The sequence below is a fragment of the Loxodonta africana genome, chromosome 4, assembly GCF_030014295.1.
Source record: "Loxodonta africana isolate mLoxAfr1 chromosome 4, mLoxAfr1.hap2, whole genome shotgun sequence".
Lineage (NCBI taxonomy): Eukaryota > Metazoa > Chordata > Mammalia > Proboscidea > Elephantidae > Loxodonta > Loxodonta africana.
In genome coordinates, this window is record NC_087345.1 from 9,557,574 (window position 1) to 9,580,596 (window position 23,023).

The following is a 23,023-nucleotide window of genomic DNA, read 5'->3' on the forward strand; positions in this document are numbered from 1 at the left end:
CACACTGGGGTACACGAGTTTGCCTAAGGCCACACACAACCATGCACAGCTTAGTTTAGCCCAGAGGTCCTGAAGGCTGTCTTGAATGTTAGGGTCACGAGACCGTAGAGGCCAATGCCAGAGGTCCCGGAAAGGTTACCAGCTTTGTGGGCCTCATGGACCTTTCAGGGAGGGTGCAGCCCTTGTGCCCCGAGCAGTGGCTGATGGTGATCTGCCAGCCTCATGTACACCCCAGGCCTGACTGGCGCCACCCGTGTTCCAGGTGAAGGCACTGGAGGCCAGAGGCCAGGGGAACACACTAGGCTGGGTGCTGACTCTCCACTTGTCCTGTTGACTTGGGCGTCTGGGTTGGCCTGGAAAGAGCTAGAAACAGCAGAGAGGGCAGGCTTTGTGGCCCCAGCAAGCAGGTGTGACCAGTATCTTCCAAGAAGGTGTGAGCCAGAGCTGTGGGCTTTCTGGAAAGGTGGCTAGAGGTGGGCAATGGGAGCCTCAAGTGGTGCCATGAAGGCTCCTGGGCCTCGAGTACTGGAGAGGTGGGCCCTCAGGCACCCCACACCCTCCCTAGGAAGAGCGTGGGTGATGGAGGAGGGCCGAGCTGAGTTGCCATCAAGCAGGTAGGGTAGGCAGGTGGAGAGAAGGGCCTCTGTCATTGCTTTTTAAAATTAGAGTCAGTGGGTCAAGCCCAGAGCTGGAACCTGGAGTGGGGCCAGGGATGGAAGGAGGGAGGCCTAAGAATACAGGTCAGCCCACCTGGGCCTGGGAGGCAGAGGTGGGGAAGCAGGTTGAGGACTCTGGGCCAGGCACAGGGGAAGGGACTGAGGAGCTGGATGACGAGTGGCCTTCCTGCGTCCTCACCTCTGTGATCATTAGACCCCCCACCCACCCACCCCGTAGAGCCTGTCCTTCCCACAGACAGACTTCTCCCTCTTCTGGGCTCCCCACAGCGCTTGCCACATGGGGGACAGGGGCCAATGGCCAAGGCCCCACACCCCAAGCTAGGTAACCAACGTCTGAGGCTCCTGTGGAGGGTGGATCCTGGGGCCCCATCTAGGCACAGGTGAGCCCCATCCTCATAACCTTAGCACATCACCTCTGAGAGCAGCCTGTGTGGTAAAGACTTAGGCATCTTATTGGAATGCAGGCTAGTATCCCCCAGGGAGGTGTGGCTGCTCCCGGGATGTATTAACAGAGGCAAGGTGTTAAGAATGCGGGAGTTGACCAGCCCCTCGGGTTGCTTCCATCCCAGAGAGGCCAATTCTTTTCTGTGTCAGCGGGCTCCATGTCTGGAGTGGGTAGGAAAGGATTAAGTGAGGGGGCCCCGTTCCCTCTCTGGAAGTGAGTGGGTACAGGGAAGCTCAGAATGAAGGGACCCCAGGGCGGCTCATGCCAGCCGCGTGCACCCCCATAGCACACACCCATCTTCGTCACCCTCTGTGGTGACCACACATCAAGCAGACTTGTCCCGCATGTTCAAGGTGAAGCCACCTTCCCGTTCTCCTGTCCTGGCGGGGCCTCCCAGGATACACCCCATTCTGAACAGGCTCAGAGAGGTTAAGTGGCCTCGGGGCCATATCTCCTGGTTGAGGCTGTGAGCTGTGGTTTCCCTTCCCCAAATGGAGATGTCCACATAACCTAGATTGACTCAGAATTATTTCAGAAGGGTTTTGTGCCCAGACTGCCAAAACAAAACAAAACCCGTTGCCATCAAGTTGATTCCAGCTCAGAACAACTCCACGTGTCAGAGTAGAACTACGCTCCGTAGGGTTTAACGGTTCAGTTTTCAGAAGTAGATTGCTAGGCCTTTCTTCTGTGGTGCCACTGGGTGGATTTGAACGGCCAACCTTTCAGTTAGTTGCTAAGCACCAACCATTTGTGCCACCTAGGGACCTGCCCAGGCTGCAGAGGCCACAGATCCCTTAGCTATCTGCAAGTTGATTCATTAGCAGCCTCACCTCTAAACACAGCCACAGACAGGCCCAATATAAGCAAAAACCAAAGGCCGCAGAGTGTATGAACTAAAACTTGGGCACTTTACCCTTATGTGAGCCTCTCAGCTCCTCACTTGGGACCTGCCTTCTCTTTCTGCACCCAAGTTCTAACACTGTGATGACGCAGCTCCCCAGTGTAAACACCATAGGGATAGGAACACTACCATCTACTGCAGTCCTGCAGTGTCGTTTGTTTACGTAAGGCGGGTGCTTCCTGCGTGTGAGCCGAGATTTCACGCCCAGCAGCACTGGGGAGAGGACAAGCCGTCTCTGTTACAGACCAGAGGGGTTAGGACGCTGTGGCACAGAGGGGTTAAGTGGCTCAGGCCATACGGGAACAAGGAGTTCCAGTGGGGAAGGGCCGCAGAAGGCAGGGAGCACTGACGTGGTGAGGTGCCATCACAGCCCGCCTGAGAGTGCGGCCGAGTTGGAAACCACCAGAGAGCTAGCAGAGAGCTCTGTGCACAGCGACTTCACAGGCAGGGCCAGCAGTCAAACCCCACCATCTTCAGTACAGTCACTGAGCTCAGGCTCAGGACACGATTAAGGTGTGTTCACCCAGGTGCCACGGGGTCAACTCTGACTCACAGTGACCCCACGTATGTCAGAGTAGAACTACGCTCTGTAGGGTTTTCAGTGGCTAATTTTCAGAAGTAGATTGCCAGGCCTTTGTTCTGAGGCACCGCTGAAATGTATAACCAATTTTAGACAGCCACTAAAATCAGTTAAAATTTTTAGATTTGAAAATGGTAAAGTTCAGTTAGCCAGCCGACTGACTTCTGTGAAGCATGTGAGTAGCCAGCTAAGGGTACAGAATGAGAGCTTCCCACAGGCCACCAGGCCCCCGATAGCAAGATCTATGACATGCTGTGAGGATCTTTGTCAGCTCCAGGATTTAAGTCACGTTCCCTCCCCCAGAGTATACTTTAGGAGAGATGGTATATTCGTTTTCTCTCGCTTCCGTAACAAACCACCACCATCCTTGTGGTTATTGTCAGGTGCCATCGAGTCAGCACCAACTCATAGCGACCCTGTGAGAAGGACACACTACCTGGTCCTGCACCATGCTTACAACCATTGTTACCTTTGAGCCCATTGTTGCAGCCACTGTGTCCATTCATCTCTTTGAGGGTCTTCCTCTTTTTTGCTGATGCTCTACTTTACCAAGCATGATGTCCTTCTCCAGGGACTGGTTCCTCCTGACAACATGTCCAGAAGTATGTGAGACCAAGTCTCGCCATCCTTGCTTCTAAGAAGCATTCTAGCTGTACTTCTTCCAGGACAGATTTGTTCATTCTTCTGACCAAAACCAAAAACCAAACCCCTTGCTGCCAAGTCAGTTCCAATTCATAGCAATCCTATAGAACAGAATAGGACTGCCCCATATGGTTTCCAAGGCTGTGAGTCTTTACAGAAGCAGACTGCCACATCTTTCTCCCATAGAACGACTGGTGGGTTCTAAGCACCGACCTTTCTGTTAGCAGCAGAGCACTTAACCACTGCACTACCAGGGCTTCGCTCTTTTGGCAGTCCATGGTATATATTAAATATTCTTCGCCAACACCATAATTCAAAGGCATCAGTTCTTCGATCTTCCTTATTCGTCATCCAGCTTTCACACACATATGAGGCGACTGAAAATACCATGGCTTGGGTCAGGGGCACCTTAGTCTTCAAGGCGACATCCTTGCTTTTGAACACTTTAAAGAGGTCTTGCAGCAAATTTGCCCAATGTGATACATCATTTGATTTCTTGACTACCGTTTCCATGGGCATTGATTATGGATCCAAGTAAAACGAAATCCTTAATAACTTCAATCTTTTCTCCATTTATCATGATGTTGCTTATTGGTCCAGTTGTGAGGAGTTTTGTTTTCTTTATGTTGAGGTGCAGTCCATACTGAAGGCTGTGGTCTTTGATCTTCATCAGTAAGTGCTTCAAGTCCTCTTCACTTTCAGCAAGCAAGGTTGTGTCATCTGCATAACGCAGGTTATTAACGAGTCTTCCTCCAATCCTGATGCCCGGTTCTTCTTCATATAGTCCAGCTTCTCAGATTATTTGCTCAGTACACAGATTGAATAGGTATAGTGAAAGAATACAGCCCTGACACACACCTTTCCTGATTTTAAACCACTCAGTGTCCCCTTGTTCTGTTCAAACAACTGCCTTTTGATCTATGCACAAGTTCCTCATGAGCACAATTAAGTGTTCTAGAATTCCCATTCTTCGTGATATTATCTGTAATTTGATGATCCACACAGTTGAATGCCTTTGCATGGTTGTCTTAGTTATATACTGCTGCTATAACAGAAATACCACAAATGGATGGCTTTAACACACAGAAGTTAAGAGGCTGGAAGTCCAAATTCAGGGTGCCAGCTACAGGGGAAGGCTTTCTCCTTTGGCTCTGGGAAAGGTCCTTGTCATCAATCTTTCCCTGGTCTAGGAGCTTCTTAGCACAGGGACCCTGGGTCCAAAGGATGCCCTCTGCTCCTGGCTCTTCTTGCTTGGTGATGGTGAGATCCCTCTCCTCTCTGCTCAATTCTCTCTTTTATATCTCGAAAGAGATTAAGATACAGCTTAATCCTGTAGATTGAGTTCTGCCTTATTAACATAACTGCTCCTAATCCCGCCTCATTAACATCGTAGAGGTTAGGATTTACAACACGTAGGATAATCACGTCAGATCACAAAATGGTGGACAACCACACAATACTGGAAATCATGGCCTAGCCGAGTTGATACACATTTTGGGGGGGACTAAGTTCAATCCAACAACAGTCAATAAAACATGGGTAAACATCTTTCTGGTGTTCCCCTGCTTTCAGCCAGGATCCATCTGATATCAACACTGATATCCCTTGTTCCAGGTCCTCTTCTGAATCCAGCTTGAATTTCTGGCAGTTCCCTGTCGATGTACTGCTGCACCTCTTTTTAAATGATCTTCAGCAAAATTTCACTTGCATGTGATGTTAATGATACTGTTCGATAATATCCACATTCTGTTGGATCACCTTTCTTTGGGATGGGCACAGACATGGATCTCTTCCAGTCGGTTGGGCAGGTAGCTGTCTTCCAGATTTCTTGGCATAGATGAGGGAGTGCTTCCAGCACTGCATCCATTTGTTGAAACATCTCAGCTGGTATTCCGTCGATTCCTGGAGCCTTGTTTTTCGCCAATGCCTTCAGTGCAGCTTGGACTTCTTCCTTCAACACCATGGGTTCTTAAACATATGCTGCTTCCTGAAATGGTTGACCGTTGACCAGTTCTTTTTGGTACAGTGACTCTGTGTATTCCTTCCATCTTCTTTTGATGCTTCCTGCGTTGTTCAATATTTTGCCTGTAGAATCCTTCAGTATTGCAACTCGAGGCTTGAAATTTTTTCTTCAGTTCTTTCAGCTTGAGAAATGCCAAGTGTGTTCTTCCCTTTGGTTTTCTAACTCCAGGTCTTTGCACATTTCATTATAATACTTTACTTTGTCTTCTTGAGCCATCCCTTGAAATCTTCTGTTCAGCCCTTTTACTTCTTCATTTCTCCATTCGCTTGAGCTACTCGACATTCAAGAGCAAGTTTCAGAGTTTCTTCTGACGTCCATTTTGGTCTTTTCTTTCTTTGCCATCTTTTTAATGACCTTTTGCTTTCCTCATGTATGATGTCCCCGATGTCATCCCACAGCTCATCTGGTCTTTGGTCATTAGTGTTCAAGGCGACAGATCTATTCTTGAGATGCTCTCTAAATTCATTTGGGATATATTCAAGGTCGTACTTAGGTTCTTGTCAACTTGTTTCAATTTTATTCTACTTCTACTTGAACTTGCATATGAGCAGTTGATGATCTATTCCATGTTCTGCCCCTGGCCTTGTTCTGACTGATGGTATTGAGCTTCTCCATTGTCTCTTTCCACAGATGTAGTTGGTTTAATTCCTGTGAGTTTCATCCAGTGAGGTCCACGTGTATAGTTTATGTTGTTGAAAAAAGATATTCACAGTGAATAAGCTGTTGGTCTTGCGGAATTCTTTCATGTGATCTCCAGCGTCATTTCTGTCACCAAGGCCATATTTGCCAATTACTGATCCTCCTTTGTTTCCAACTTTCATACTCTAATCACTAGTATTTATGAATCCATCTTGATTGCATTTGATCAATTTTAGACTCTAGAAGTTGGTAAAAATCTTCAATTTCTTTGTCTTTGGCATTAGTGGTTGGTGAGTAAATTTGAATAATAGTTGGATTAATTTGTCTTCCTTGTAGGCATATGGATATTATCCTGTCACTGACAGCATTTTACTTCAGGATAGATCTTGAAATTTTGACTGTGAATCCAACGCCACTCCTCTTTCCCAGCATAGTTGACCATATGATTGTCCAGTTCAAAATGGTCAATACCAGTTCATTTCCGCTCACTAGTGCCTAGGACATTGATCTGTACACATTCTGTTCCATTTTCGATGATTTCCAATTTTCCTGGACTCATACATCGTACATTCCACATTCCGATGATTAATGGACACTTGCGGCTGTTTCTTCTTATTTTAAGTCATGCCACATCAGCTTGACTCCATCCATGTCATTAAGGCCAACTCTACTTTGAGGAGGCAGCTCTTCCAACCTGAGGGGCTCATCTTCCAGTACTAAATCAGACAGCATCTTGCTGCTGTTCATGAGGTTTTCACTGGCCAGTTATTTCAGAAGTAGGCTGCCGGATGCTTCTACCTAGTCTCTTAGTCTGGAAGCTCCGCTGAAACCCGTCCACCATGGGTGACCCTGCTGGTGCTTCCAATACCGGTGGCATAGCTTCCAGCATCACAGCAACATGCAAGCCACCACAGTACGACAAGCTGACAGACGAGTACTACCATCCTGGTGGCTTCAAACAACACCCGTTTGTTATCTTACACTCCATAGGCCAGAAGCCCAACACGAGCCTCACTGGGCTAAAGTCAAGATGTGGGCAAGGCTGCGTTCCTTCTGGAGACTGCAGGGGAGAATCCGATTCCTTGCCTTGTCCAACTTCTGAAGGCGCCAGTATTCCTTGGCTCGTGCCCTCCCACCTTCTTCAAAGTGAGCATTTCTTCATTCCTTTTGCATGGTGACATCTCCTTCCCTGGCCCTCTTCTTCTGCCTCCTTTCACGTCTAAGGAGATTTGTGATTACCTTGTCCCACCCGCATCCCTAGAACCTGGGAAGATCCTCTATCTCCGTGTCCTTCATTTGGTCACATCTTCGAAGTGCCTTTAGCTGCACAACATCACAGCTTCCTGAGATTAAGGTGTTGACATCTTTGGTGGCCATTATGCTGCCGACCAGGAGCCCTGGTGGCACAGTGGTTAAGCACTTGGCTGCTAACCAAAAGATCAGCAGTTGAATCCATCAGCAGCTCCGCAGGAGAAAGATGTGGCAGTCTGTTTCCGTAAAGATTTACAGCCATGGAAATCCGAGGGGGCAGTTCTGCTCTGTCCTGTAGGGTCGCTATGAGTTGGAATCAACTCAGCAACAACAGGGTTCTCCTGCTGCAGATCACAGATGGTTCAGCCTTGGCTCGGAGGACCCTCCCAGGCCGTCTGCCTGCTGTGAGCTCCGTTAAGGCAGAGCCCACACCTGCCTTCGCTGCTGCCTTTCCCAGGCTGAACTCCCTGTCTCCTGACACTCTGAAAACCAGTGCTAACTGTGAGGGATGCCCTGGGCAATGCAGAAGTGGCTCCCCCGTCCCAGTAGATGGGCCTCCAGCCGTGGTGCCCCCGTGGGAGACTTAGAGCTTTCTGCCTCTCTCTGGGCCTCAGAAGAGATCTGGATCTGATGCCAGCCAGTCTGTGGCCTTTCTCTCATAAAGTAGCACCACCAGGGGGACCTTCACCCCCTGGAGCACAGCCATCACAGGACAGGCTGCTGAGTGCCACTCTCTCACCCCTAGAAATGAGGGACAGTGTGCTTTTAACAGGGTGGAGGAGGCGGGAGGGTGTTTCTCGGGTCCAGCAAATGCTTGAGCTTGGAGGGGAGCGATCAGTGACCCTGGCCTGCCCTGCCCTTGCCCTCTGATGACCTGAGTAAGCCACTTCCCCTCTCGGGGTTGTGAAGTGGGAGGGCAGTCTTCCTGCCTCTGGGACTGTGACAAGGACCTGGGACCGTTGCATGCTCTGTAGTGCTTCGTCAGTCAGACTGGCCTGTGGACACTTCACAGGGTGCGTCCCAGTGCTCAGCCCTCAGGCTTGGCGTAAGCGTTGCCCAGCTGTGTGTGCAGTGCCACCAGGTTTGCAACAGGGCCTCCCAAGCTCCCAGCACCCCACACCCAGAGCTGCACCAGGCAGTGGGGGCCAGACCCAACCTCCACTCAGCCCCTGCCCTGACGGAAGCAGAAAGTTCTGTGAGACAGCGGCTTTCCCACTCAGAGGGGACTGTGGCTGCCACCTGGCCCCCCACTTAGGGTAGCTGAGAGTGGAGGTAAGCCCCACAGAGGGAAAGTCCCACCCTGGTTCCGCTTCACTGGACGCTCAGCGAAGCAGCCACGGCCATCTTCCTTGGACACAAATCTGAATGTGCCTAACCCCACCTTACCCCTTTTATTCAGTCCTTGGCCTCTCAGGATTTGGTCCAAGTGGGCCCCCAAAGCGCTTCCAGATCTGCCCTCAATGCCCTTTGCCACCTAGTCACCCCTCCCCTGCACCCACTTCCTGCTCAGGGTGATGGCCACCCGGCCCTTGGCCCCTTTGCCAGCTGGGACCCCATGCATAGGCTGTGTGAGGGAGTGTGGTGATGCTTGCTGCTGGAGACCAGCACTCCCTCGGGGACCTCAGTGGTCTCCCCTGGCATTGCCCAGCTTAAGTCAGCCACTCCACAAACATTTTCCCAAGGCCTACCAGGCACCAGGCACCAGGCACTGCGCCAGATGTCCCTGGGCATGGGCAATGGCCACGCCCTCATCTGTGGGAAGGAGTGAGGGGCGTTAGTAGGATGGTGAGACAGCCACTCCTTGCCTTCCTCGGAGCACTGTGTGGCCTTGGGCTCTCTGCATCCTAAGGAAGATCAGGCACAGCGCTCAGGGCAGGACAGGCCACCAGGCACAAAGCAACGCCAAGGCCAGCTCTGTCTAACTTTTGTGGACTGTGTGACCTGGGGACCCTTGCTCCCCTCTTGTATAAAGCAGGACTCACAATACCCGATTGTCAGAGCTCAGACCTTGTCCAGCGAGTACTCACTGAGTGTCCAGCGTGTGCCAGGGAACAGACACCACCAGAGATAGGTGATACGAAGTCAGGATAAAATGGCATCAGATATGAAGCACCTAGCAGAGGTCCTGGGGTGGGGAAAGTGCCCAGGAAAGCTCCGCTCAGGCCCAGCGGGGATTCCGGGCAGGGTGGGAGGCGAGGCTGTTTTTGTTAGTCTGGCCCTGGCCCTGCCCGCACTCAGGTGGGCCTAGAGTTTTAATACCGATTGCCCCATGTAGCCATGGAAGGCACCCTACAGGGCCCAGGGCCGTCTTCTTAGCACTGCAGTCCTTCATCCCAGGACATAAAAATAGATCAAACGGACCAGGCCCTGTGGTTGGGGTGGCTCAGTCACCCTGCCCACAGTCTCCCTCTTAGCCCATCCTTGCCTGCCTCACGCTGTCTAGCTGGGTGTGAGCAGGGCAGGCCAGGTGGTGGCTAGAAACCAAGGAGGGGCAGCAGTCGGCTGCTGATGAGGCATAGCCCGTCACTCAGGGCTCCCTAGGGTGTGGTTCCCCAGTGATCCGCGGAGGCAGGCTTCTGGGTGCTTGTCAGGGCTCTGTTGGTGGCTTTAGAACCAGCCATGCATTTGTTCTCAGAGCAGGACACCTTTGATGAGAGTTTTGCTAAAAGTGGCTTCTCCTCCGGGTTTGCTACCCTGGCCCAGAGGAACATCCAGGCTCCAGAGTGAGACCTGGGTTCACTTCCTGGCTTCTCCATCCCTTTGCCAGAGTCTCCTCACATCTTGGAGCCCCACGGTGTCCTCCTTTGTAGATGGGCTTGTAGCCTCCTTGAAAGCAGCTTCCATGAGAGATGTGAGGGGTGGCACCTGTCTTGGACCGGGGGCTCAGTCAGCAGTTCCTTCTTTCATCTTCTCCTTCCCCAGGCCATGACCATTTTCAGAGGGCCCTTAGAATGCCCGTGAGGAACTGCAGCTTGGTGGTGGGGGAGGTGAGACTCCTGGGGCCGGGGGACTACCTGACGTGTGTCAGGTCATACTGAAGCAAAGCCTTAGGAAAGGGGCCCTGCGGAGCCAGCAGGGTCAACACCCCTCACAGAGGCCTTGGTCCCTGCAGCCTGGGCTCCCCCAGCCCTGCACCACTCCCAGGCTGGAGCCTCCAGGAATCAGCCTCCCCCTGCCTCTACCCCCTCCCCATGGAGTCACCAAGGCTGAAGGCCCCGCTTGAGAGCCCCCCAGAGGGTTACACACTGGGGCTGGGCACTGCCTCCCTTGACCCAGGTTGTCACCTGATCTTTCCCTGATCAAGTCTCTGGGGCAGCCGTCAGGAACGAGACCGAGGCCATCCCTCTGTGCAGCATCCTCAGTGCCTCGTCACATTTAATCTTCCCAGCAGCCCTGAGAGAGTGTGTTCAGGGTCACAGGTAAGGAGACCGGGCTCAGAGAGCTGAAGGGGCTTCTCACTTCCCACTCCCCATTAGGGGCCACCCAGCGCAGAGGAAGGATGCCTGGCCCAGCTGTCCAGCTCCTTCCCTCCTGAGCCTCAGTTATCTCCTGATAACTGATAATTCTTCTGTAGAATGGGCATAATAACCCTGCCTGCCTCCCCTGGGGATTGGCTCAGATGAGATTCGGCCTGTGAGGCTCCTGTCTGCCTTCATCATCCTCTGCTCACGGCCGAGTAAAGGCCGGAGTCAGCGGCAGGGAAGAGCCTCGCACCCCTGGTCCTGGTGCCTGCTTTCCTCTGACACCTCAGTGGTCCTCCTGAGTGGACGGGCATTCCAGAGGTCTTGGAGAGTCGAAGTCCTTCAAACCAAATGGAGACACCCCCCCCCCCCGACCGAGGCATGCCTGCCAGAGAAGGCCCCCCAGTCTTGCTCCTGGGTCAGCCTTGTCTCTGCTCCCCAGCTGTCAGGCCTCAGCCCCGCTGCAGACCTGCGGTACGGTCCTGTTCCAGGGAGGCTCTGCTCCTGGAGCACCTGTATAAGAATCCCCACCCACCTGACAGCCCCCCGAGAGGGTCTCCACACTCCCAGCCAGTCGCTGGAATTGTACCCTATCCTGATGCCCCTGGAAGATGGTTCCCTGGCAAATGTAACCTCACAGAAAACCCCCATGAGTAGGCGAGTTCCAGGTAAGCCGAGCCCCCAGCATGGTGTGGACCTACAGGCGTTATTTGCTGAGCAACTGGGCGAAGTCAGCAGGGCCCTAAATGAGCTTCAGAGTCTCCCAGGCTGTTGTGTGCTAAAAGGCAGTGTCCAGGCCCACCCCCCCGCCCCCGGGACTGACCCAGAGGCCTGGGTGGACTCTTTCAGGAATAGGGCCTCAGGCAGCCGGCCTCGATGTGGCAGAGAGCAGCGTGGTCCCGTGGAAACTTCTGAGGCCTCCTTCCTTCTCCCTGCCCTCTCGGCCCCCTCCATCCCCCTTTAGACCCCAGTTGGGAGATCCCTCCCTTGTCAGGCTGCAGTCCTGGCTTCCACAACCTCCTTGCCTCCAGCTATATGGAGCCCCTCCCCCACAGCACATCAGCCATTAGGGTGTCCCCCAGGGCCTACCCCCACTCAGGTCCAGATGTCTTGGGGCAGGAAGTCTGCTCTCAGGCCACCCGGCACCCTGCCCTCAGGGCACATTGTGCAGCACAGTACAGGATGCCGCCAGCGCCTGGCCCTCCTCCCAGCTGGGCTGCAGTCAATACTGGTGGCCAGAGGGCAGGTGAGCCCAGCCCTGCTGAGACCAGGACAGATGCAGGAAGGGCTTGGGCTGCTCCCACCACCAGGCCAGGCCTCCAGGAGACAGGGCAGTGTGTCAGAGCAGGGAGGGCCTGGTGGGTCACACTGGACCTGCTGGATCAAAGCCTCCCAGGAGCCAGGACAAGCGTCTCGGTGATTGTAATGCACGCTCAGCTTCACAGGGCGGATCAGGAGCTGGGACTGACACTCAGCCTCTGAACCCACATCCAGTTCTGGTTGTGGGCCATCGGAGAGCACCGCCTGCAGGGAAACGGCACTCAGGTTTTCCCTCGCCTGCCGCCTCCCCTCCCTCTGGCTGTCCAGGTGGACATGCAGGTCTCCTGTGCAGTGGGCTGGCCTCAGCCCCCTCCCTCTGGCTGTCCAGGTGGACATGCAGGTCTCCTGTGCAGTGGGCTGGCCTCAGCCCCCTCCCTCTGGCTGTCCAGGTGGACGTGCGGGTCTCCTGTGCAGTGGGCTGGCCTCAGCCCCCTCCCTCTGGCTGTCTAGGTAGACATGCAGGTCTCCTGTGCAGTGGGCTGGCCTCAGCCCCCTCCCTCTGGCTGTCTACGTAGACATGCAGGTCTCCTGTGCAGTGGGCTGGCCTCAGCCCCCTCCCTCTGGCTGTCTAGGTGGACATGCAGGTCTCCTGTACAGTGGGCTGGCCTCAGCCCCCTCCCTCTGGCTGTCTAGGTGGACATGCAGGTCTCCTGTGCAGTGGGCTGGTCTCAGGCCCCCCCTCCCTCTAGCTGTCTAGGTGGACATGCAGGTCTCCTGTGCAGTGGGCTGGCCTCAGGCCCCCCCTCCCTCTAGCTGTCTAGGTGGACATGCAGGTCTCCTGTGCAGTGGGCTGGTCTCAGGCCCCCTCCCCCTGGCTGTCTAGGTGGACATGCAGGTCTCCTAGGCCATGGGCTGGTCTCAGGTCTCCTGCCCTGCTGCGCCCCATGCAGGGCAGGGGCTCCGTCACCTTGATTCCTTTCATTCCTAACGGGGCCTCCAGAGCTTCCACTCCTTCAGCAGGGTCTTTGGCCAAACTCATCAGGCACCTGCCCAGCCCTGTGCTGGGTGCCCAGCACAGAGTCCAGCCTGTTCCTATTCTGCCCTCGAGGAGAAGCCTCACCAACAGGCAGTGTTGCGCAAGTGAGAGAGACTCAGGAAGGCTGTCTGATGGAGGCCCCCTGAGGCAACTCCTGAGAAAGGTGGCAGGTTAGGCCTCAGGAGCCACCCTGTAGACCCCGTCCACTAGTGTGCTAGGCTGTGGAGACAGAGGTGGGCTGTGGGAGAGATGGGGCCAAACTCCTTTGAGAAAGGCCAGGTCCCTGCCCTCGTTTATCTCCCCTGAGAAGCCATTTGCTCTTGAGGGCAGAGCTTATGTCAGATTCCTCTGTAACCCCTCCCCCGACTACCAAAAAACAAAACAAAACCATTGCTGTCACGTCCAACCAGACTCATAGTGACCCCATAGGACATAGTAGAACTGCCCCATAGAGTTTCCAAGGAGCTCCTGGTGGATTCCAACTGCTGACCTTTTGGTTAGCAGACATAGCTCTTAACCGCTACACCCCCAAATACCAGTACCAAGTAACTACTCCAGACTGCTGGTCAGATCTGGTCTGACAGAGGGTTGGACACAGTGTTCCCATCTGCTTCCCCGCTAAACAGGGCCTCCACAAGGCCAGGGACTGTGTTCGTGCCCAGGTGCCCAGTGCAGAGTAGGGCTTGAAAAATCATTGGGTGAGAGTCAGCAGCTGCCGGGGGAGCTGGACTCCATAGGCAGAGGTTCCAAGGAGCATGGCGAGAGGGAGCTCTCAGCCAGCAGTTACCCGGCAGCTTACAGAGCACTGTCACGTCCACTGTTTTGCAGGAGGCATGTGGTAAATGTTCTTTCTCTCCATGTCATCGATCAGGAAACTCGGACTTGGAGAAACAGGTGGCTTGCCCAGCCCATGCAGCCAGCATTGGAGCCCTGGCTTCCCACCCCCCTGCTTCATGGCTTCCCGCTGTACCATGGTGGACACTGTCCCAGATGGCAAAGGCATCCTCGGGCCCTCGCTGTGTGCTCGGCAGCGTCTCCCATGCTCAAACTCAAGCTCCATGGGGACAGACCAAAGACAAGGCCCCCTAACTTGCGTGGGGCTCTCCTGCCTGCCCCAGGGGTTCTTTCCAGGGCTTGTTTACACTTGAGACCCCGACCCCACACCTGGCCTTCCTCCTCCTCTGCGATCCCAGCCCTGGGGGTAGGACCGTTCTCCCACCCGATGGTGGAGAACATCGTAAGCCCAGATCCCCACCTGCCTCAGGCCCGCTCTCTGGCCTGGCTGGGCTCATGCATCCACCTGCAGTGTCACAGCCCTGGGTTCAAGTACTGGCCCTTCCCAATAGCTGTGTGACCTGGGACACAGGGTCAGCCTCACAGCATGCGACCCAGGCAGTCCACAGAGCCGTCCACTAGAAGGGCCCACAATTGCTCTGCCGTCTCTGTCTTGAAGTTCTTAATGATTGTTTAACAAGGGGCCCTGCGTTTCCATTTTGCCCCGGGCCCAGCAAATGATGTCCTTGTGGACAAGTCGCTTAGCTTCTTTGAGTCTTCATTTCCCAGCCTGTGAAGAACCTCCTCTGGAGCTTCCATAAGGCCCATGGAGGAGGGGTGAGAAGGTGCATTGTCAGCTATGGGCTGTACTCCTGGGAGGTTTGTTTCCACCGTTTCCCCAGGTGTAGAGTAGATAACTTTAGAAGGACCTGGAAGCTGTCACCTGGATACAGGGAGAGAGACTGGCTGGCTCACAGGCCAGAAAGGAAATCCCCAGGACCCCCAGACAACCTCAGGACCCCATACCCTGAAGGTCTGTCGGGAGGCCTCACCTCACCTCCCGGAGTGTTTCCAGATGAGGATTTCCTCACAGGGCCACTTCCTGCCCTGGCTCTGGGAATTTGGCCTCTGGGAGGACTGGGGCTGGGACAGGGCCCCAGGGAAGGCCGTGGGCTCAGGAGGAGGCCCTGTCTGCAGGGCCCTCCCACACCTCTCCCAGGGCCAGAGCGCAGCTCCCATTTGCTTCCTGCATTTGAGGTGACCCAGTAGTCAAGACTCCCCACTGTAGGGAGGGGACAGGGCAGTCGGTTTCTGAATCTCTCTGAGAGCGTGATGGCCTAACACTGGGCTGAGTGGTCTGTCTTGGGAGCAGAGATTTGAGGCTGCTCCCTGGGGTGTTCAGAGATGGGGGACCAGGCAGTGAAACAGACTGAAGGACCATCTGAGGTGGGAGCCTCCTCAGCAGCACCCAGGAGCCTCAGCCTGGAAACCCCCGCCCTCATCGGGCTGTACAGGGACACCCTGTCCTGTAACTGTAGACTTCAGCCCCCAGCCCCCCATTTTAGCCCTGAGGACCTGGGTAGGTTTCATTGTTACCCTTTCCACGTGTCTTGTACTTCACAGTTTATATTTAGTATTAAACTCAAAAACCCATTACATTATTATATATTACCTCAGAGCAATAGCTGAGGCGGGCAGGCAAGACAGAACCTTCCGTCCCTGCATCATGGAGGGAACAGGCCAAGGCGCCGGTGGAGTGGGGGGAGGCCTGAGGTCCGATGGCGGGGAGGCCTGAGGTCCCTTGGGGGCATGCCTGAGGCCCCGTGGGGGGGAGTGTGAGGTCCCGTGGGGGAGAGGCCTGAGGTCCTGTGGGGGATATTCCTAAGGTTCCACAGGGGGAAGGCCTGAGGTCCCATGGGGGAGAGGCCTGAGATCCCGTAGGGGGGACTCCTGAGGTCCCATGGGGAGAGGCCTGAGGAGAGGCTCTGCCCTGCCCAGCCCTTGCACAGAACCCAGCACCAGGAAACCCTTGGTGAATGGGGCTGTTAGCGTTATGGAGCTTGAAGGTGGTAGGGAGTTAGGCCACGTTTCTGGTTTAGAACAAGCCCTCCAGCTCCCAGAGTGAGGACAGTGGTCCAGAGGAAGAAGGACCATCAGAGGTGCAGTGGTCACATAGGTGGAAGTGGTAACCTGGCCCAGGACAGCAGCAGTAAGGGCAGGGCTGGAATCAGGAGATGGAAGTCAGGCCAGGTCCTGAGTACTGCTGGGATGAGGGAGGGAAGGGAAGGGGACAGGGACTCCTGAGATTCGGCCTTAGGCAGATGGGGTACCATTTGGCAGAGACAAGGAGGACTGGGTGGGGTTGAGTCCAAGGCTCCAGTGGGTACCTGGTTGTACGTGCCCAGAGCTGGGTTTGGCTGGAGAGTGAGATTCAAGGCTATTGTGCGGCCACTAACCCCAAGGACCCTTCAGCTTAGAGCTGGTTATGTCTTGCTCTGTGGGGGCTTGGCCTGTCGGTGGGGTGAAGGGCCCAGGAGTAATGGGCTCACAGGGCTGCAGTGAGAGGAAGGGCTGAAGGGGGCTGGTGTGGGGTGGGCTTGTCAGCACCAGTAATAGTCCAGGGCCCTTCCCAGAGGCCCAGAACCCCTTGTTCAAGCAGAAGCTACTCAGGTACCGGCCATTGGCAGGGCGTAGGGAGGACTGTGCAGGGGTGGAGTCCTGCTCCGAGGATCCAGAGACCTCATACCCAGCTGGTGCCACATAAGCCCCTTCTTGACCTCAGTCTGCCCAGGGGACAAGATACTGGTCAGGAGACCCCTGAGGCCCCCTCATCTCTGGCCAACAGATTTCCCAGCTTCGTCCAGGCCGTTAGGAAGGGAGGTGTCTCTTGGAGCCTGTTTGGCTGGGTCCATTTCTCAGGGACACAACTCCCAGTACCCCGCATGCCCCACCACAGAGAGGCTGGGGGGTCATCTGCCGTCCCCGAGGAAGGCCACCCTGGCTGCGCCCCCGCTGGAGGGCTGCCCACCTCCCTGACGCCCGAGCCTTAATTACTTGCATCTGGAAAGCCAGCTGGTTCTCTATCCCCTCTCCAGAGAGGACTCTCCCTCATGAAAGGCTTAAAAGGCACTTGGGGGTATGTGGGCTCTTTGATTTGGGCTGGGGGCTGGGATTCCCCTCTGGTTGTAACCCCTGGAGGGGAAACAAGCTTTCGTTGAGCAACTACTACCAGCGGGGCAGGCCAGGCCATTTAGTGGTGAGGGAAGGCTGGGCCTCAGTTCACAGGCGCGGCACCGGGTCCAGCGAGAAGGGTGGCCTGCCTGGGTCACAGCAAGGGGCAGCGGGATCCCCACCCAGGCCTGCCCCTGTTGATGAGCCGGCACGAGCAGGCGAGTGCCATGGGAACTGCCCGTGCTGAGATAGGGGCCCCCTAAAAAAAAAAGAAAAATTTTTTTCTTTTTTACCCAAGCTCAGGCAAGGCCGTGTCTGGGGCCTTGGTGGTTCCTCACTAGGCAGCCTTTGAGCCAGACCCTCAGGGACAAGCAGGGGGAGACCTTCCAGCAGCTGGACCTTCAAAGGCAGGGAGGTGGGGAGATGTGTGATTGGCTCAAAGAAACCGCCCACCCCCCTGGAGGCTTGGGATTTGGGAGATGCGGCAAGACAGGCCCAGCAAGAGTCAGGCCAAGAAGACTTAGGCACAAAGGGTTAAGCACTTGACTGCTAGCTAAAACCCTGGTGGCATGGTGGTTAAGTGCTACAGCTGCTAACCAAGAGGTCGGCAGTTCGAATCCGCCAGGCGCGCCTTGGAAACTATCGGGCAGTTCTGCCCTGTCCTATAGGGTCGCTGTGAATTGGAATTGACCGCTCCTTGGAAACTATCGGGCAGTTCTACTCTGTCCTATAGGGTCACTATGAATTGAAATTGACTTGACGGGCAGTGGGTTTGGTTTTTGGTTGACTAGCTAAAAGGTTGGTTCTTTGAGCCTGCCCAGAGGCGCCTCGGGAGACAAACCTGGTGATCTACTTCTGAAAACGTCACAGTTCTACTCTGCACACGTGGGGTCACCATGAGTCGGGATCGACTCGACGGCAGGTGTCACAGCTTGGCCTCTCATGGTGATGATCCTGGCTGTGAGGGGAAGGGCAGATGATGGCCTCTGCAGCAGGTAGCACCCCAGTGCCACCCCACAAAAACGCACAGGTGCATGGGCACACACACGGGGAATGTTGGGTTTCCTCCTCTCCCTACGCTGCCTGCTCCTTCCAAAGTTGAAGTTCAAAGGAAAGGCACCATGAATTTGGTCTAATTAACAGCAGGGACTCTTGGCAAGTGGGGGGTAGATATTCATTTATTCATTCACTCTTGCATTCATGCCACCCAAAATGCTCCCTGAGAGGACAGAGGCAGCCAGCAGAAAGACAGACACCCCCGAAGGACAGAAACTAACAGTAAACTGGTAGGGAGAGCCCTCGGGGAGTAGGGCCGCCAGGGTGGGTGCCCACTGAAGCCAGAGCGGAGCAGGCAGGAGAATTCACAGACTACACCAGATGGCTGCAGGTGGCTGCTGGCTTCCCGGCAGCAGAGAAGGGGCAGCCCACTCAGTACAGTCTCCCCAAGATCAAAGCCTGCCAGATGCGCGGAAGAAACAGGCTGACGAGACAGGAGCTGCCCACGCCCAGTGACCTGGCTCCGAGGCTCCGCGGCCACTCCCTGCCTGGAGCCTCTCGCACCACTTCCCTGGGTTCAGTGACTTCAGTTAGGCCCCCAGCCCCTCCTAGCCCCTTTCAATTTAGGAAAGGAGGGAAAAAAAAACAGACAAGCTTCAAGTGGACAAAAACCAGATGCTCTGGCTTGCCGTTCAGTGAGAACAGATGTGGGATGAGCACCTCATAGAGGCAATGGGTGGTAGCAGGCTCCAAGACCCTCCCCTTACCCATGCGGCCAGGGCCACCACCATTTGTTCTGAGAGGACAGGTGAACCCCGCTGGCCACCCAGTCAACACCAAGCTGGACCTGAAGCCTGTGCCCAGGCAGGGCAAGAGTACAGGCATCTGACCAGTCTCCGGGCTGGCCCCCAAACAGCGATTTTGACCCTGTTGACAGTAACATTTACACAGGCACCAACCTTAATGGTTTGCAAGCAGTTTTCCCATCCATTGTCACATTAGATCCTAACCAGCAGCCCCATTTTACAGATGGGGAGCCTGAGGCTCAGAGAGGCAGTGCAGCTTCCCTAGGGCCCCACAACTAGAGAGTATCAGAGATGGAACTGGGATCCAAGTCTCCTACCGCACGGATGGGGAAAGGCGGTGGCTTCTGCCTGAGGGTGCTGAGCGTCTCTGTCTTCCCTTCCCAGAGACGTGTGCTGTCAATAACGGAGGCTGCGACCGGACATGCAAGGACACAGCCACTGGCGTGCGCTGCAGCTGCCCGGTTGGATTCACACTGCAGCCAGATGGGAAGACGTGCAAAGGTCAGGAGTGGAGTGGTTGTCACAGCCACACCAGGCAGAGCTGAGAGGCTCAGTGCGCTGGCACCACTGGGCACAGCGGTCTGGGCTGGGTGGGGGGCAACGCGGCTGCAGGAACAGGGGGCTCAACCGTCACTTCCAATTCTGTTGGAGAAGCAAGAAGAATAGGGTCGGCACCAACATTCCCCAACAGAGTTCAAGAGCACCCTGGTTCCACAGTGTATTAATTGGGTCCTGGGCTGGTTAAGACAGCAGCTGCTAGCCAGAAGGTTGGCAGTTCAAATCCACCAGCAGCTTCCTGGAAACCCTATGGGCAGTTCTACTCTGTCCTATAGGGTCACTGTGAGTTGGAATCAACTCGATGACAACGGGTTTTTTTCAGGCAAGAAAAAGGTCCCTGGGTAGCTCAAATGGTTTGCGCTTAGCTACTAACCAAAAGGTTGTCAGTTCGAACCCACCCAGCAGCACCACAGTAGAAAGGCCTGGCAGACTGCTTCTGGAAAGATTACAGCCAAGAAAACCCTGTGGAGCAGTTCTACTCTGTAACACTGGGGTCGCCATGACTCGGGGTTTTGTTTTGGGTTTGGGCAAGAAAAGGGGTTCTGGTGTCCAATAATTTGGCAGTACACTGGGTTAAACCATTAAATGGGGTCTTCCCTGCAGGACTTACCAGGGCCTTTAGTGCCTCCCTGTGTTTCCCAAGGGGGCAGCCCTCGCAATATGGCCTCCTCGCTAAGCCCTTGACATGTGGAATGTTCTGCAGAGTCGGGGGTGGCAACATGGCACACAGCACAGTCTGGGAAAGGCAGGTCTCATCCTGGGAGGTGATTGTCTTCTCGTCCCTTTGGAAAAATAAGGACACTGCGTGTCCACATCCTTGAAGGAATGAAGTTGTGGAAGAACCTCACCGGAAGGAATAAGGACGTGGAGAGGCTTACCTTTGCAATGAGGAGACGAGGGATGCGCAAGATGGGAGAGCGATTCCACTGAAGGGAGGACAGGATGGACTGGAGGCTTGAGAACATAGAAGTTTCTCGGCCCACTCAGTCCCTGACTCATGCCACAGAGAGTGAGTACATGCCTCACCAGGGTGCTTGGCCCCGGGGACACCTCAAGAATGAGACGGTAGGGAAGGAGACAGACGTCAGCGAGAAGGGCCCAGCCTTGTACCACATGTTTACAGAACCCTAAGAAGCCATACAAGGAGCCCTGGTGGCATAATGATTGAGCATTCAACTGCTTACCAAAAAGTCGACAGTTTGAACCCACCAGCCGCTCCGTGGAAGAAAAGACCTCACGATCTGCTCCCATAAAGATTACAGCCTAGGAAACTCTGTGGGGCAATTCTGCTCCATCACACAGGGGTGCTATGAGTCGGAATCAACTCAACAGCACACAACAATAACAAGAGAAGCCATGGCTTGGGTCAGGGGCACCTTAGTAGTCAAAGTGACATCTTTGCTTTTTAACACTTTTAAAGAGGTCTTTTGCAGCACACTTGCTCGATGCAATATGTCATCTTATTTCTTGACTGCTGCTTCCACTGGCGTTAATTGTACGTCCAAGTAATATGAAATCCTTGACAATGTCAATCTTTTCTCTGTTTTTCATGGTGTTGCTTATTGGTTCAGTTGTGAGGATTTTTGTTTTCTTTATGCTGAGGTGTAATCCCTACTGAACGTTGTGTTCTTTGATCTTCATCAGTAAAGTGCGTCAAGTCCTCTTTCACCAAGCAAGGTTGTGTCATCTGCATAACACAGGTTAATGAGTCTTCCTCCAATCCTGATGCCTCATTCGTCTTCATGTAGTCCAGCTTCTCAGATTATTTGCTCACGCACTGGTTGAATAATTATGGTGAAAGGATACAACTCTGATGCATATCTTTTCCATTTAAACCATGCATTATCCCCCTTGTTCTGTTTGAACAACTGCCTCTTGGTCTATGTATAGGTCCCTCGTGAACACAGTTAAGTGTCTGCAATTCCCAGCTGTCACTTTGAGGACCAAGGTGCACCTGACCCAAGCCATGGTGTTTTCAGTCGCCTCATATGCATGTGAAAACTGGACAATGAATAAGGAAGACCAAAGAAGAATTGATGGCTTTAAATTGTGGTGTTGGCAAATAACATTGAATATACCATGGACTGCCAGAAGAACCAACAAATCTGTCTTGGAAGAAGTACAGCCAAAATGCCCCTTAGAAGCGAGGATGGCGAGACTTCATCTCATATACTTTGAACATGTTATCAGGAGGGATCAGTCCCTGGAGAAGAACATCAAGCTTGGTAGAGTAGAGGGTCACCGAAAAAGAGGAAGACCCTCAACGAAATGAATTGACAGTGGCTGCAACAATGAGCTCAAGCATAGCAAAGATTGTGAGGATGGTGCAAGGCCCAGCAATATTTTATTCTGTTAGACATAGAGTCTCCATGAGTCGGAACCGACTCAACGACACCTAACAATAACGAGAAGCCATGGCCTTTGGGGTCAGAGTTAGGCCTGAATACCAAAGCCCCCTGTGAGGCACGCGAGGCACAGCACCTAGCCAACCCTCCCCACAGCTCAGCATAGCCATCAAGTCCCTGTACACCTGGTTGGTCTCCTCTGGCCACCCTACCAGGATGGTGTAGGCTGGAGGGCGGGGCGTGCAAGGGGGGAGGAACTTGAACTCCTGCCACCCAGGGGTCAAGAACACTGAGAGCAAAGGCTCAGGGTGATTTTAAATAGTGTGAGATGGGCTTTTTTAAGCCATAAAAATGAGCAGACAGCGGAAGGCTTCCCTTTCCTCGCCAGCTCGCAGGCTCCAGAGCTGGGAAGGACCCAGTGAACACTGACAGAAATAACAGTGCTTCCGCCTGTTTATTTGAAAACAGAGCCCTACTGTAACCACCACATAGCTGAGGTTTGTTCTGGCCACGGGGGCAGCTGGTGGCACCTGAGTCTTCCCACACGCCTCAAGTGCCAGGCGTCCCTGGACAGGGAGGAGGCCGCGGTCGTCTGCCCAGCCCAGTGGACGTGCACAGAGGTGCAGCCGTCTGCCACCGAGCCTGAGCCAGCACGGTGTAAAATCAGGCCACTGTCCTTCTGGGTACCGTTTGCCCAGAGGCCCAGCGCTGGCCCAGGACCAGAGGGCAGAGGCCTTCATTGCCAAGGGGCTGCAGCCAGGCCTCAGGAATGGGAAGTTGGAGGCCAGGAGCACACCACTGGGAGCTGATCTGTCTGGCCAGGCCCTGAGTTATTCAGAGGGAGCCACTGAGGCGGGACCTGGCTGCGGCCCGGCCTCATCCCTTGGTGCCCCAAGGGGCACTCTTCCCCTCCCCACTCCCACCCCGCGCCTGGGGGCCTGAGGAAGGCTGTCACACAGCCAGGGCCACCAGCCCAGGGGCCCCACTGGGTGTGACTGGTGTGGCCCCTCCAGAAACAACTGGCTCTTTAACCAGGACCTCCCCTACTCAGAAACCCTGGTGGCGTAGTGATTAAGTGCTACGGCTGCTAACCAAAGGGTCGGCAGTTCAAATCCACCAGGCGCTCCTTGGAAACTCTATGGGGCAGTTCTACCCTGTCCTATAGGGTCGCTATGAGTCGGAATTGACTCGACAGCACTGCGTGTTTTTTTTTTTTTTTTTTGCCCCTACTCTGCCCCATGGCCAAACCTGGCTGAACTCTCCCCAGTGGGGAGTAGGCCTGAGCCTGGGCCCCAGGCCCGAGCCCCTCGTGGCTGTCATTGCAACTCTTAGGGCCCTCACTGTCCATGCCCTTTAGTCAGAGATGGGTTCATTCGTTCATTTAGTGGCTGTGTTTCTGGGCTCCCACCTGGTGCAGGTACAGGGAGTTGGGGGGGGGGCCTTCCCTGCCCCCAGGGT

At 54.5% G+C, this 23,023-nt stretch overlaps 1 protein-coding gene across 1 annotated transcript in view; it reads left to right on the forward strand.

Moving 5' to 3' along the window:
• SCUBE1 (signal peptide, CUB domain and EGF like domain containing 1) overlaps positions 1-23,023 on the forward strand; it is a 63,912-nt gene that overhangs the window by 8,870 nt on the left and 32,019 nt on the right. The window contains 1 exon segment of the mRNA XM_064283402.1: positions 19,047-19,163. Coding sequence (XP_064139472.1) covers positions 19,047-19,163 — 117 coding nt within the window.